General features: G+C 38.8%; 1 protein-coding gene across 20 annotated transcripts in view; it reads right to left on the bottom strand.

Annotated features, from left to right (window-relative positions):
• Positions 1 to 16476, bottom strand: part of cdc42bpaa (CDC42 binding protein kinase alpha (DMPK-like) a) — a 70987-nt gene that overhangs the window by 38476 nt on the left and 16035 nt on the right. For all 20 annotated transcript variants that reach the window (XM_051868787.1, XM_051868798.1, XM_051868801.1 and 17 more), the window contains exons 3-5: positions 11915 to 11998; positions 11709 to 11804; positions 9581 to 9729 (exon numbers count right to left, since the gene is read on the bottom strand). In XM_051868787.1, the coding sequence (XP_051724747.1) occupies positions 9581 to 9729; positions 11709 to 11804; positions 11915 to 11998 (329 nt within the window). The remainder of the gene's footprint in view (positions 1 to 9580; positions 9730 to 11708; positions 11805 to 11914; positions 11999 to 16476) is intronic.

Below are 16476 nucleotides of genomic sequence, written 5' to 3'. Positions count from 1 at the left end.
AGACATAGTTAAAATAGTCAACGTGACTACAGTGGTTCAACCTCAATGTTATGAAGCGACGAGAATACTTTTTGTGCGCAAAAACATAACAAAGATAACGACTTTATTCAACAATTTGAACTGTTGTCATACCTAGTGAACTCGGTGCAGGCTTCGTTGTTTACGTCCGAACGGCAACTCAGTACTGGCTGAAGCTGAACACGTGAGCAACACGACGCATGCATGTGATGCTGACGCAGGATCCGGCCAATAATGAGCCGGCATTCGGAAGTAAACAAGGAAGCCTGCACCGAGTTCACTAGGTATGACAACGGTTCAAATTGTTGAAAAGTCATTTTTTTTGTTTTGTTTTTGTGCACAAAAAGTATTCTTGTCGCTTCATAACACTGAGGTTGAACCACTGTAGTCACGTTGACTATTTTAACAGATACCCTCGGATTTCATCAAAAATATCTTAATTTGTGTTCCTAATATGACAGAAATTTCATTTTTGGGTGAACTAACCCTTTAAGGAACACCAGAACCTAGAGGAAATGAGAGAAATGCAAGAGGAAAAAGAAACCAAATTAGGGTTAGGGGAAAGAAAAGAGTAATAAAGATAGAGCTTGTGAGAAAAAAGAAAAAAGCAAGAGAGTGATGTCCTATTAAGGCAAGTGTCTGATGCCAACCTCACGGCATGACGGCAAGACCACTGGAAACTCTTATCAGACAAGCTATGTTTACAGAATAAAAAGAGATCGGTACTGCCAAGATACTGAGAGAGACAGAATTCCACACATTCCTAATATTAATATGGTGCGAGAGATATAGAAGGATTCTTAGGCTGTGTGTCCACTAAAGGGTTTTCCTAAGGTCAGCATATTTTTTTGATGATTTTTAATGGGAGCTCCGCGTATTTAAAAATGCCAGCAGTGTGACAAGACGCTAAGCGTCCATTTCACATTTAGCACTTGCCATTTTTTCCAGATGCTAAGAATTGAAAAATTTTGGGTAACTTTGGGTAAAACGCAGCGATCATCACTCTCGCTTTTTACCCAGCCATCCAATCACGGTGGAGGAGGGGCAGGACAAATACCACACCGACCAACCGCCACATACTGCTTGTACAATAGCAACAAGCTGACAACAACAAGCACAACAATGGAACAAAATCATTTAAAACAAGAGCCAGAGCAAATACTTTACATTGTATCGACATTCTTATATTCAGAAACACTTCCGTGTATATTCTGGATCATGGCAACCAAAGTGCCTCAACTGAAAACAACACTGCGTCGCTGAAGCACTCTCAAGAGCCCGCAGCAAGGCATTTTCAGAAGAGCACCTGGAGTTTTAGGATCGCTAAAAATGCTTTGTTGGACACATGGCCTTAGTTTACCCAGAACTGGTATTAGTGGTGTTTGCATCACCATCAATAGTGCTCATGCTTAATGTTAGCGATTTGAATAAACCCCTAACACTAACTTTTTGTCATGCCAATAAAGCACTGTTGAATTTGCATTGCCAGAAAGAGAGAGCGCTCAATGAACTGAAACGCTTTCCCATGGCTAGGCGGTCCAAAGTCATGAGCTGTACTTAAAACCCTGCAATTTTCCCTATAAATGCATAAGCAGTAAACACTGATGGCCTTTAGCATGACCCAGCATTCCTCTCTCTTGCGTCTATTTGTTATTTGTCAGTCTCGCGAGTGGAAGGGGGTGGACAAAACCGCAAACATCCCCCCCCAGCCCTTCCGCAAATAGACCACTTACAGTGATGACCATGTTTACTCTACTAGCAGCTATTTTCTCTTCCTGATTTTCTCTTTCCACAAAGACATACGGGAAAAGCTGCTTCCTGCAGTTCACAAAACTTTTAACATTAAGAGAATTTCAGAATAAAAAGTGGTAATAAAAATAAGCAGTGCTGGGCGTATAAACAAAGCTTGTTGTTGGTCAGTGAAAATATTATAAAATGTAATGCTCAATATTCATGCTCAGTGTGAATTAGCCTGTTATCAGACGATCTCACTTTCTGCTGTCTAATTGGTTTAAATCCAGCAAGCATAACCCCGCCTTTTGTTAAGAGCATTCCAGACAAAGCACAGATTTCCCAGACATTTCACATAAACCAATTAGCTAAATATCAACAAATAAAGAGTCAAAGATGTCAGAGTTGTGCATCAAGGCCTTAACACACACAACAACAGAAAGAGTGGACAAGTGATCAGAAAAAGAGAGGTAATCCTTCTTTAAAAGAGCATGTTGATCTGTGGACACCATCTGCCCTGACATCAGACAGACAGAGAGAGAAGTGTCATGGCTTACTGACCACCATTGGTCAGCTGTCCAGTCATACTATTAGACAGCCTCATCTCAATCACACTGAGCCTCTCACAAAGAACCATGTCTCATTTCCTGGAAATGAGGCATCACTTCCTATGAGGAGCAGAACAACTAGCAGTGGTGTACCACTTCCTTCAGGGTTTACACCACATCCTGTTTAGTGGTTTACAACAGGCCTCAACTTCCTCAACAGGTGCTATTTTTCTTAAATGCATCTAAAATGATTTTAAAAAGTTCAGAAAATATAACAAGAATGTGAAAAGCACAGGGATGGAGTTACTGCATCCCAGAACAACAGGCTATAGACACTAGTGCAGCTATGCTACAGGTTACTAACTATATCAATGTGGATAATATCAAACCGGGACACAAAATTAGGATCATATATTTTATTTTCATAAATTCCATCCTATATGATTTAAAATCTGCTAAGGGGTAATAATAGAAAAATAATAGAAAAGTGATTTAAAAAGTGATTTTTTTTTCACTATTATTTACAACAGGATCTGCATTTTTATGGTTAGGGCTATCACGATTCCTCGATTAAATTTGAGTCCTCGATTGCAATTTACCCATGTCGAGTAAACGGCAAAATACCGGAAGTGGCGCATTCAATGTAAGAAGCAATGAACCACTTTATTAGACCGTTTTCTAAGGCTGCACAATATATTAAAGACCCCCTGTGGTGAAAATCAAGTTTTTAATGTTGTTTATATGTCTGTATAGTGTTTTTTTAATATGCTTTAAGACAAGTTCTGAGAGAGCTATTCAGTCCATTATAAATTCTGATTTTGGCTGCCTCTGGAATGGATCAAACCATAGATATTAGCCTACCTGATAAGCTCAAGTAAATACGCTGGAAATCCGCGCTCATTGGCGTTTTACCAATTCATAATTTAAAACACAATTTAAGCGTCAGAAAATATTAGCAGTTCAGTTGCACAGCTGTTAAAGTGAATATACGATACATTGGTTCCAGACAGAAACAGGAAGTTGTATGTTATATTTTGACTGACATTTTTTATGCACAAGTTTCATTTAGGAAAATCAAATATGACAAAATCAAAAATTAAACTGTATATAATATTCTGTGGGGATGCACAGGGACTTTTGGGAACACTGGCATGATGGGTCAAAAAGATTGGAGATTGCACCGGATTATTTAAAATTTTATTAAAATGAATAAAAGCTGGTTTAACTTTAAAATCTTCTTCATTTAATTTTAATCACATTGCTGATTTTTTTTTTTTTTCAAAGCATCATTTTTATATCCTCCCCAAAAAAGGAGATCCAAATTTCCACATTTATAGTCTTAGACAAAGCCACAGATTCATTATAGCTTGTTTAATTCCCGGTCAAAAGAAAAAAGAACAGCGGATAAAAACAATTTAATGTTATCTGTAAAGACGCTGACTAAGGCGGTTCCAATCATTATCTGATGACGGCTATTGGCAGTTGACTCTCAGAGACCCCAAGGACCTGGTCAGGAGAGGGCCATATCTATCCAACCCATCAGGTTATCATCCCAAGAGAGAGGGAAAAGGGATGGACATTCAGGAATTCTGATCAATATCTACACACAGTCCAAAGGAGTGTCAATACCCGGATTATCACAAACAGACCTCGCTAAACCACTACAGAGAAGATCTCAGGAGCTCCAGAATGACTGAGGTGTGTGTTTGCCAATGAGATAGAGGCCGACCTCATGATCAGAATGAGCTCCAGGCTGGATTTTCTCTGCCAGCAACTCATTCGAGCAGAAAACATGCACACCTGAATCAATATTAACCCAGATTACACAATAGCTTGGAGCGGAGCTGTGATGGAGAGGTTAATTCCCCATCCAAAACAGCCCTGAGAAGAACCTTACAAGAAGAGACAAACTTCACATACTTAAACTACAATGGCTTCCTCTAGATAGACAGTTACTGTACTCCATAAACTCGAACCTTACAGTTGTTACACTATAAGAACAGGAGGCTGTGAACTGCCATACAAAGGTCACAGAGTAGTTTACTGCTGACTTCAGTGTCGGCTTCCTGCTAAAAGAGACCGCAGGAATGCGAGGGGGCTTTCTCCTGCAGCCTCCAAGATTCTGCAGATGGTGATCAGCGATGTGGTCGAGGATCTGGGGTTGAGATCTCACTTAGAAGCTGCAGTGCTGTTCATTCCTCTGGGAGCTCCTGGAATTCCAGGCAAAGATGGACGATCCTGGCAATCCCAAGAGGCTGTGCAGCTGTGCCACACCACACCCTCAATCAGAAATCCTTCAAGCACCATCAGGATCTCACTATACACTTTGGTTATGTTCAGAATGGAACACTAGCATACTGTATACTGTGAAGTACGCTATAATTATTACATTTTTTAAATAGCATGCAGTATACTATATAGTATGCTACTTTTTGTCCCATGAACTCACTAAGTTGCATGTTTAAATAAGCGAGTTGTGCCTAGTTTCATCTCAGAAATATGGTTATTTAGCATTTTTAATCCAATTTTGTGAAAAAATGTCAACATTTTTGGCAGCCTGATCAAATAACGAGACAAAAAGGAGATGTTCGAAATTGTGGTTGATGCTTCTGGTTCATCCACCCCTTTGGAAATGGCAGGCCAAGTTAAGCGCATTGCATTGTGGGATACCGCAGAAACAGATTTTCTTCCAGACCAGTACAGACGCAAAAAACATCTGCAGATATCATCTTGGCCTAGTATGACAATATGAACAAAACCCTTGGTTACCACTACAAAACCAGCACAGAACATGTCAAAGTTATATTTCACTTAAAATATTAAATTGTATTTTGCATAAAGAAAATGAAGCTGATTTTTAGGAAAATTAAGATGTTTTGCAAAAGTCATGATGGCCATCACAAAATAAATCAACCATCCCATGATGCATGTGTGTAAATGAGGCGTTCACGCTAACAGCCGTTTAAAGCAGCATGTCATTCATTTACAGTGAAAGTTAGTGACATGAGTAAATATTGCCGACATTATGAAAAGCAGTGAAAAGCAAATTAAAAGCAGTGTTTCCACTGTTAGGCCAAAAGAGAGCGTGCTAGTGCATGCCAGGGCCAGACACGTTTTCAGGTGACAGGTTCCAGTCACGTTGCTCATTTGCTATTTCATATCAGGCTAGACATTTAAAACAATTTTCAGATCAAAAATCACTTTCAATCACTAGTGAGTGGTGGAAATAATTTCTGATTGTGATACGATGGGGATTCTGATCACTGTATGAGGCAGAAATATATTTATATGCATTGCTAAAGGCTACTTGTGCTAACCATTGCGATAATAAATACACATATTATTAGGAAAAATGTTAGTGAACACTTGAAGAACTTGGACAAATCATCAGGTTTCATCTGATATAAAGTTATAACATTATAAAGTTATAATTATAGATATTTTTCTTACAAAAATGCTTCGCTTTGCTTCAGAAGGCCTTTATTAACCCCCTGGAGCCATATGGATTACTTTTATGATGGATGGATGTACCATTCACTCCCATTATAAAGCTTGGAAGAGCCAGGATATTTTTAATTTAAAGGGGTCATGAACTGCATTGTTTTATTGTTTTATAATGTTTCCTGGAGTGCACTTATAATGTTCGTATGCTTTTTACATCAAAAATTGTCATAATTTAGAAATAAAAGGCATTTTTCCTACCCTGATTTTAGCCCTCTGATTTGAACTCTCTGTTTTAAGGGGCGTGTCTGCTGTGAGACTTCAGTGTAAACGCCCACTGCTGTGATTGGCTGACATCTTTCCATTTGAAATTACTCTCTCTTTTAGCGCGTTTTTACTATTACAGCTCTCAAGGTTAACTAATCGTGAAAAGTGTTGCATTTCATTTAGATCTATGGCACAATATTTAGATTGTGGCATGAAAGGTTGCAGAGATGAACATTGTAGCTGATCACAGACATGTTGAGTGCTTGAAAGCAGTGATCTCGTCATTGCAACTCAATTTCTGCACACTAACGAATGCTTTCATCTTCACTAACAGAGCAAACGTGATTTAACTAAGAGATTCATTTAATAAAATGGTAGTTTTGCGTGTCAGTCACTGATAAACTTGCGCTGTTTGATTGACAGCTTCAGCAAGCTGCTCCAACGATTGCAAATGGGGCTTTCTTTGATCGCTTTCTTTACATAATTTAATCACCGTTAAATAACAGATTATTTTCATCCTACTAAGAGAAACAACGCAAGTTGACGTTTAGTCACGGGTTTGATTTACGGACACATAGACAAAGAACATCTGACAGTACATGAATCATTTCATATCAGATCAGGCATTAGAATCAACACAGTTACTTAGCCTACATGTTGTTGCATTACTGTCAAGTCCAGGCACTGCACAATATTTTGTAATCTTCAACGGCATGTTTATTGCTTGGTAGCTCGTTCTGGTTTAGCACCACGTAGGCCTATGTTACTTAGGCTATCTATTCTATTGCACGTCATGCGCGAATCGGTGGGCGGGGCTAAACAGGCAGTGATGAAGTAGGTGTTGATCTTCTTCTGCAGAGGCGGTGCTTGCTGCCCTTTGACGTCATTTGCTGGGCCTGGTGTCAATAAAAGCTTTTATTGGACTAACAAGGAAGATTTCAGCTCTGAAACTTACAGGATATTCTTATAGTATGATGACCTCTTATATGTCAAAAGCTCAAGGAAAATTTGATTTCTCAGTTCACCCCTTTAACTCTAATTGTATTTGGCTGAAAAAAGAAAGTTACATACACCTAGGATGGCTTGAGGGCGAGTAAATTATGGGAAAATTTTCATTTTCGAGTGAACTATCCCTTTGCTTTGTGAATTCCTGTGATCACAAATAAATGGAGGCAGGCACAGCTGAATAAGTATGTGTGTTCTCTTTTTATGTTCTGATTTTATGTAGTTTTCGGTCAGCTACCTCCAAGCTGGTGAAATGGTGTTAAAGGCGGATTTTAGGGTAGCGCTGCTGTGCTAAAGCCTCGACAGTGGAAACGCAGCTTGACCTCGTGGCTCAAGGTCCGAAGCTATTGGCCCTACCCAGTACAGTGTTAGCCCTGGCTCACACTGGCCCGAAAAGCAGCTAATGCACCGACCACTAATGGGAGTGAAGTCACTGGAGCTCATATGACCAGAGCCGAGACAGACTGCAGATGGCAGTGGTGTGGCTGTCATAGCCTCAGAAGTGACAATGAGGTGTCAAAATCCAGACACACCACTGGGCTCTTCTAGGAATATGAGCGTTAGATGTCTTTCAAAAGCTGGCCAGACTCGCTCATAGCCAGACGCTGATGGGAGGTGCTGAAAATAACCTGCATTCAGGAGATTGTTGCTGCTGGTCTGGTGGTGTTCAGAGGGTTGGTCCCAGGCGTGTCACATACCTGTCTCCATGTGGAATGAGAGTAATGCGGGAGGTGAACTGCTGACCTCCAGTGAACAGGTCGGAGCCGCGGTCACAAGCTCCACGCTGCGCTCAGCTTACACACAAGGAGTCCACTCGACTGGAGCCGAACGTACAACTATTCACAGTTGTCCACATTAAGAAACAGAACGGAGACACTTTCACTCCCTAATTTGTTTGTTCTGAAACAACATCACAATAAATTGCTATAGACACCTGGACATCTAGTCAAAGATCAAAACTGTTTTTTTAGTTATTAAAGGGCATATTTTATAGAAAACAGCATCTTCTGAAATAAAAGACTACTTTGACATTTATAAGGCTTCACATGGACAATTTATCTAAAGCAAATAGAAAAAATGGTCAGAAAGAAAATTAGAAAACTAACATAAACAAGTAAATTATTATTCTATTAGTGTGTGTGAAACCATTATAAATGGAAATCAACATGAAACAATGTTTTCAATAAATTTTACTTCATAAAGTGACTTACTAAAAAATAAAATATGATATTCAACAAGAAAAAAAAAAAGTAGAGTGTGACTTAATATTATACTTATTAAATTTTATGGATTTTAAAAAGTTTTAGATAAAAAAAAAAAGGTAAATAAAAAGTGTTATTTTGTATTTAAATATGTGCACAGATGATTGTGCACAATAAGACCAGAAACAAGGTCAATTTTGATTTCATGCTGATTTTAAGACTTCCGTTCAGTTGATAAGATTTATATTTAACACAACACTTCAAATACGGAACCAAAACACTGAAATTCTTCCTAATCATGCAATGAAAACACCAGCGCAGCCATGCGCATGCATTCACATGATAAGAGATGTAAGGTAAGAGGAACAGCTGTCTTGGCCAAAACGTGTCACAGTTTATCACTGAACATATGGTGTGAGCTCTGACTACCACTCAAACACAAACAGCTTTAACTGGACAGCAGGAACATGTAACGCATCAACATAGGAACACTGCTGCAGGGGACAAACATGCACTTTATATTCTAACAGTGAATAACAAGCACCTGAGATATTAAAAACACTCTTAGTGAAGAAACTTAAACAATACCAGACTTGCTGAACTGAAAAGTCTCCAGCATGGGGTACAGACTAACAGGAAATTCACAGCCTGGCACACAAATAGGCAACTTCCTGCATTGCCTTCCCACATAAATGACAACAATGGAAGCCCCGCCCTTTCATCAAGCCGGTCTACTCAGCACCTAAAGTTTAGCTTTGGGTTTTACTATGGAAGAGGTTATGTAACCATTCATTTCAAGCTTGAGTAAATCTGTCCAAAACTGGACGATGAACTTAAACTTGGGTAAAAATGGAACTTCATCTATTTTCCTTTCTTGGAAGGGAGTTGTCCACAGTATTGCACCCCTTTTAAATTGTCCAAAACAAATCTCTCACGGCCGGGGTGGCTAAACCTGTAATTACAGTCCTTATTTGAGTTCCCAGAGAGCAAACTGTATGCATGGCCCTCTGCTCTGCTCCATAGCAGCAGCCTGCAATTAGTAAGACCAGAATAAATCAATTCCACTGGAGCCACATCTGAGAGGCTGGGCGCCTCCGAGCGTTATCCCTGGAACTGTGCTCTGCGTATATACAATGCAATAGCAACTGGGAAGGCAAAGGCAGTACTAAAATGTCCTCTGTGATTGCTGAAATCAGAACAATTTGGTCACTTCCTGTGTTCCCAAAAGAATTCACATTCCCACAGACCAGCACACACAAATTATTTCCATGCAATTTGCTCCAAATGTCACAGTTTTGTGCAGTATAAACCAAAAAAGAGAGAATGATCAGCAAAACCAGGCCAAATCTGTGAGCAGAATGGTCTCACCTGTGAACATAGTGCAGCTGATGTACAGAATCGATCGCCAGAACCATCTCCGCCAGGTAGAATCGGGCCATGTCCTCTGGTAAACGGTCCTCGAACTTGCTGAGAAGAGTCAAGAGGTCACCACCCACGTAGTAATCCATCACCAGGTACTGCAGATGACAGACATGTCAGAACTAAATGGCATAAAAGCAAACATACACCAGATACAACAGAAATGTGCAGATCGATAGAATAGATAGACTGACAGATAGATAGACTGACAGACAGATGGATGGATTGATGGATGGATACAACGATAGACAGATAATAAGAAGGATAATTAAAGCTGCAAGCAGCGATGAAAGGGCCCTCGCACCCGGGGCCACCACCACCCAGTGGCCTTAGGAAAACAGTGAACAGTGGGCGACATGCATGTAAGCGAGTAAATACAGTTGAAATATGGCAAAGCCATTTCAATGTGCCACACTTCCTGCTGCCAACAGGTGGCACTTTGACTATTACTGAATATTGCCATGTAGATATCTTCAGGCTAAGACTATTATCAAGTTTGGAGCAGATCTGACATTGTGTGCCTGAGTTACAACAACTTCCTGTTTCATGGCATTAATTGCATACTTTAGCACTTAGCCAAATGTTGCATGATTTAACGTGTTTCTAGTACGTTTGGTACTTCATGGCATATTTAAATGTGTTTCTGGGAGTGAATTATTGCGCAAAGCATGCCATTTCCTGTTGTCAGCAGGTGGCACTATGACTAACTGAATATTGGCATAGAGATGTCTTCAGGCCAGGACTCTTATCAAACATGTGAAGTTTGGGGCAGATCGGACACTGTATTGCCTGAGTTAAAACAGCTTCCTGTTTCATGGCGAAACATCCAAATTTGTCAGGCCGCCACGGACACACCCTTCAGTGAAAACTCAAGATCTTTGCAATGTAACATCGCTAAGGCCTTAAGATTGGACTGACCAAATATTATGTTGATCTGACTAAATCTCTATGAGGAGTTAATCACAGTGTAAAACATGTAATTTCCTGTTGCCCGCAGGTGGCGCTATGACTGTAACTGAATATTTCATTGTAGATGTCTTCAAGTCAGGACTCTAATGAATCATGTGAAGTTTGGGGCAGATCGGACATTGTATGCCCAAGTTATAACAACTTCCTGTTTCATGCCGAAACATCGAACTTTGTCAGGCCGCCACGGACACGCACTTCAGTGAAAAGTCAAGATCTTCGCAATTTAACGTCACAAAGGCCTTTAGATTAGACTGACCAAATATGACCTTGATCTGATAAAAACTCTAGGAGGAGTTTGTTACAGTACAAAGTCTGGAAATGGCAAAAAACTGCAAAAATTTTGCAGAGAAAATTCAAAATATCTCACTTCCTGTTGGTTTCAGATTTTGCACCCAGGGACTTTTTTGTAGGTATTGGGCTGTTACATATGTCTACCGAATTTCAAGCGTGAATGGTGCTTATTTTAAATTTTGTAGGTGGCGCTATCGAGCCATTTTGCCACACCTAATTCTGAACCCCATATCAGACGTAAATTTTCACCACTTCTGACGCGTGTGCAAAGTTTCATGAGTTTGAGCATGTTTAGGCCCTCAAAAATGCGATTCATTTCGGAGAAGAAGAATAATTGACTGAGCAATTACAATAGGGTCCTCACACCATCGGTGCTCGGGCCCTAATAATAGAACAACAGATTGATAGATATAACAATAGATGTAACAATAGAATGGATGGATGGATGGATGGATGGGACAAATGTAGGATTATTAAATTTTGTACTATTATGGTTTGGTGGTCGAGAAGACAACCTGCATGACAACATTTAGACCTTTAGAATAAGCTGTTTGCTTGCTGGGAAAAACCACATGTACTAAAACAGACCATTATTTTCCTGATGGACCTGGCTTGGCTGACTGGGATTCTCACAGTAATTCCCCATATGGGAACCGGCCAGAGGTGCGGTTCTCTCCTGTCCAGCAACTCTGAGGTCGGTCTGCACTCACAAAACAGACTGAGAGCGTTTTGAGACTACTGGGATTGACTAATCAAGTCTGACCTAATTAAAGCTCCTGTTTATGTGGAGTCAGGGGCACAGAGAACAGAAGCCTACCAGGAAGTTGTCATCCTGAAAGGCGTAATGCAGCGTGGTGATCCACTGACTATCCCCATTCACCAGCACGTCCCGTTCCTCCCGGAAACACGCTGTCTGGGGAAAAAAAAAAAAGACAAACAGTTGCTTACATTAAGTTGATCTCAAAAATATAATTTTCCAAACCACACCAATTGATTTTGCGATAGAAAGATTTAATCGTGTACCTCTGCTCTTTTCAGCATCTCCCACTTGTTGAGGATCTTCATGGCAAACACCTTGTCTGAACTCTTCACCTTTACAACTGCTACCTGTAACACCGGAAAAAACACAGAGATCTGACACTCGGCTCCTCCATTAAGAAAGCAAGAGGGGATTTGTAGAGGTTCTGATAAGATGATAAGCCGCTTTGTGTTGCTTTTGTTCCATATAGATTACCAGATCACACATGGAAGTGGTTGGTTATCAGTGACAGCAGAGTGTAAACCCTGAGTTACAGGGCAGGTCAGGTTACTAAGGGTGTACACATAGACGCTGACACCGCCATGAAATCATGATATAACTCATTTTGAGGGAAGAAAGCATTCTTCAAAAGAAGCACACTCAGGACTCAACAAGTAAAGACAATCAGCTGACAGCAATTCGATCTCAGTGACAATTTTACTGACAGCCCAAATCCAATTTTAATAACTCAAATGTTGAACTGCAAAATATGACTTTGAAATCTGACCCAAACAACACTTTCATGTAGTAACACACACATACATTTGTAGTGTCATATATATATATATATATATATATATATATATATATATATATATATATTATATATATATATATATATATATATATCATATTTAAATTTTGCTGGGCAAAATCTAAATTATTAATCCAAACACATTCCCCTAAAGGCCTAAACAGCACATAATGGAGCAATAAAATGATGTTTGGTCCACACATTTAAGTGTGAGCATCATGGGAAAAGGAAGTGGAATGGACATATATTTGTCTTGAACTCAAGGTGTCCAAGTTAAACAACGGTGTGATTCACTCCCTGCGATTAAATAAGCCAAAACAAGCACGCATTGAGAGGTCTACACATTCTAGACCGAGCCAGAATACGAGCATTATTCCAAACAGAAATCACGCTCTTCCCTCTTCCACACATCTGATAGGGATTTAAAATACACCAAATCCCAAAAGCACAGACCTTAAAATTTAGATTACAATTGCTAAGAAAGATCTGCTAAAACAGGCAAATATCTGATCGAAAGGACCCAGAGACTGGAAAGTGACTTTTAAAATAGCATTCAGAGCACTGCCTGGCATTGTGTCCTCAAAACACACAGCCTTACATGGGCCAAACTCCACACAATGTAGCCTTTGAAATATAGTTATGGAAATCTAATTATTACTCAAAAACGACATTTAACTTGTGTCATAACTTTGTCAACAGTTTGAGATCTGTGTGGGTGGACAAGACAAGAGTGAGTAATTCAAATGAAAAAGTCAATGAAAAAAGCAACAGCAAGAACATTTGTTCTTTACTCCGATTCACTGGTGGTCTGAACCCAAAAATGAAATTCTGTCATTTATTACTCACCCTTGTGTCACTCCACATTCGTAAGACCTTTGTTCATCATCAGAGCACTGACATCATTAAAGTACTCCATGTGACTCCAGTGGCTTAAACTCAATTTTATGAAGCGACGTGAGTGCTTTGTTTGTGCAAAAAAACTTAATTTACCACTTTATTTACAAAATAATATTATCCAAAGTGTGTTCACGCAACAATGCCTGCTCTTGCATGAACGAAACGCATGTGTCTTGCAAAACGACGGTCCTATGGGTGTGGAACGACACGAAATAGAGAATTACAGAATTTTCATTTTTGGGTGAACTAACCCTTTAACTTTGGTCCTCTACAAATACAACCACCTAATTCATCACAAACTAAAAAAAACAACTTTCCATTACAGTAGGGATGCACCGAAATGAAAATTCTATGCCAAAACCAAAAATAAATAATAAATTAATAATCAATTAATCTAACTTATTTAGTAATCAACACTCAAATAACTAAAACTGAGTTGTACAAACATTTAAACTGCACATAAGGCAGTTTTTATATCAACAATTTAATAACAGAATTGTTTCTACTTCAGTTTGTTGGTGAAATATAAACATTTAAACTGCAATAAACTAATAACTTCATGACAGATTTATTCAAAATACATTAAATAATGAAGACATCACTAACAGGTTAAGTAAAAATGTAATGAATGTGTAATAGTGCATATATTTAGCAAAATGCTCTTCTCTAGTTTTTTTTTTTTCTAGCTAACTATTGAGTTTATGGACATTAAACAGCTTTCTTGAGGTAAATGTAACATTAAGCGACATTGTATAGCCTATAAGCTGTTTTACAGACAACTTTCCCCATTTTAAACACTGAGCGATTACATGAGACAGGATTTCGTCAAGTTGTAATGTATCTTTCAACATACCTTCTGGTGTTCACCCATGTTTATTTTGTGCTTTAACGAATAGTAAAAAGGAGATGAGATGATCGGCTCACATGTGCTTGACCTGTGCTGCTGCTTGAACTGAGGCGTCTAAAGCCATCTGCCATGCCGTATTAAAGAGCGCCAAAGTGACATTTATTGTTTGAATTTCGTAATAAAATCAGCAGAATTTTAAAGTTGAGACTTTACTTCATAATAAAAGTAACAAAGCACAAAGCTTTCTGCGATTATTGGATGGCAGGCGTGCTACAAATATTTAGTGATTTTTGTTCACGCATCAACAGAAAACAGCACAGACTAAAAGATTTTAGATTTAAAAAACCATATCATTACCGAGAAATTAATATGGTCAATTCAGAGCTAGTGTCCACACAGCTTACATGTTTAACTGTTGTAGCTTATCCACGTTGTGTGCACTAAATAGATGCTAAACACAGTCAAAACCATTATAAAACCCTATAAAACCATTTCAGACAGAAACCAAAAACAGCTGTTTCGGCTGAAAATTTCCGGTAGCCGAAATTTCGGTGCATCCCTACTTTACAGTAAACACAACACTAAAGATTCAATAAAAAAATTTAAATTGTTTTAATAAGGATATGTTACAAGGAAATTATAAAAACAATTGTTATTGTATTAGGGTACTTGTAATTAAATTTACACACACAGTATCACAGTTGCGAAACTGATAAATCTAAAATCAGTATGCATAAATGATTAATTTAATGTCAATCATCAAATAATCATTGATCAGAGAAGAGCCAGCAATGTTATGAAAGATTTTAGCAGTGTGCTCCAGCATGGCTCCTGTCAGTGTCTAAGAAACCAGGATCAGGGCAGCACGGGGCCGCGGGGGTGACAGGTCAACCTTAACACAGAGACGACCCTTTGACAACTACAAAGACCTCCGTTCAGAGACCATGACACTCATCAGCATCTGCTCAGTGCACTCTCATATTGCAGATGGTGACGGTGTCATGGTCTTTGGACGGAACTCCAAACATAAAAACAATAAAAATTGATTCTGGCAGCTAAACTGTTAGCTTGTGTTAAACCATGGTTCTCAAACTTTTTTGATCGTGCCCCCTTTTAAACCTTTAAAAAAATCCACACTTTGAGAACCACCGTGTTAAACACTGTCACTTTTTCATAGAGTATAAAATTATGATGCGTAAAATAACTTTGGGTCATGAAAAAATTCTTTGCCCAAGAAACAACAATATCACCAACAAGGGTCATTACCACTTCTCTGGTGCTTAAATGACTGATTGGCTGCATCCCAATTCACACACTTCTACATTCTGCAGAGTATGTAGTTCACTGGTGAAAGTACTGGAAAGCTCTAAACTACATACTGAACAATACTATTTTATCAATATTATTTAAATAAAAAACTTTAACTCTTTCGTGACTGTATATGTTATTTCAGTTAGATGTTAATACAGTTACGCTCCCAAACAGTTTACAATTTCACGACTGTGGCACTTTTTGATTGATTCAGTACAAGAACCAGCTTCTAAGAGTCTATGACTTTCGGACTGCAGACCACAGGCAAGTTTGTTTTAATTTTGTTACATTTCTTACTTTAAAATTCATTATTACTTAACAATTAGGTTTATTTAGCATGCACAGATCTGGCCAAGTCTGACATGCTATTTTTTACAAAACATACAATATTTGGGATAAACTATCCTTTATACGAGTGGTTGTGAACTGGTTGTGTTTCAGGTCTTAGACTTAACATCAGACATCAAATGGCAATCCAATGCAATACCAAAATTATTTATTGCACAAAACTAAATAAAACAGTCTTTAAAATTAAAGATTTATTAAAGTGCCCCTATTATGGATTTTTGAAAATTACCTTTCATGTAGTGTGTAACATAGCTCTAAGTGAATGAAAACATCCTGCAAAGTTTTAAATCTGAAAGTGCACCATATATAAAGTTATTGTCTCTCAAAAGTAAGAGTCGACTCTGAGTCAATTAAACGAGTCGTTTGTAAAACGAATCCCAAGCCGTTTCATTGTGATGTCACAACGAAACATTAGCATACTGCCCACCTACTTATTGTGCGCGCAGACGCCAGGGAAAATTCTTTTTTTTCAACGATACCACAGCAGTACAATCTGTTGTGTTCCCGTCATTTTACTGACGACTGCTTCTCAAACCTCAGGGAGTTTAACGCAGGATTCACAAAAAGCTTGGTCTTAAAATACGGATCAATGCCCAGTTTATTTGGACCAGCTTGCTCCTCTGAATCTC

The sequence above is a fragment of the Ctenopharyngodon idella genome, chromosome 17, assembly GCF_019924925.1.
Source record: "Ctenopharyngodon idella isolate HZGC_01 chromosome 17, HZGC01, whole genome shotgun sequence".
NCBI classification, from domain to species: domain Eukaryota; kingdom Metazoa; phylum Chordata; class Actinopteri; order Cypriniformes; family Xenocyprididae; genus Ctenopharyngodon; species Ctenopharyngodon idella.
This window is presented reverse-complemented; position numbering and strand designations above follow the sequence as displayed.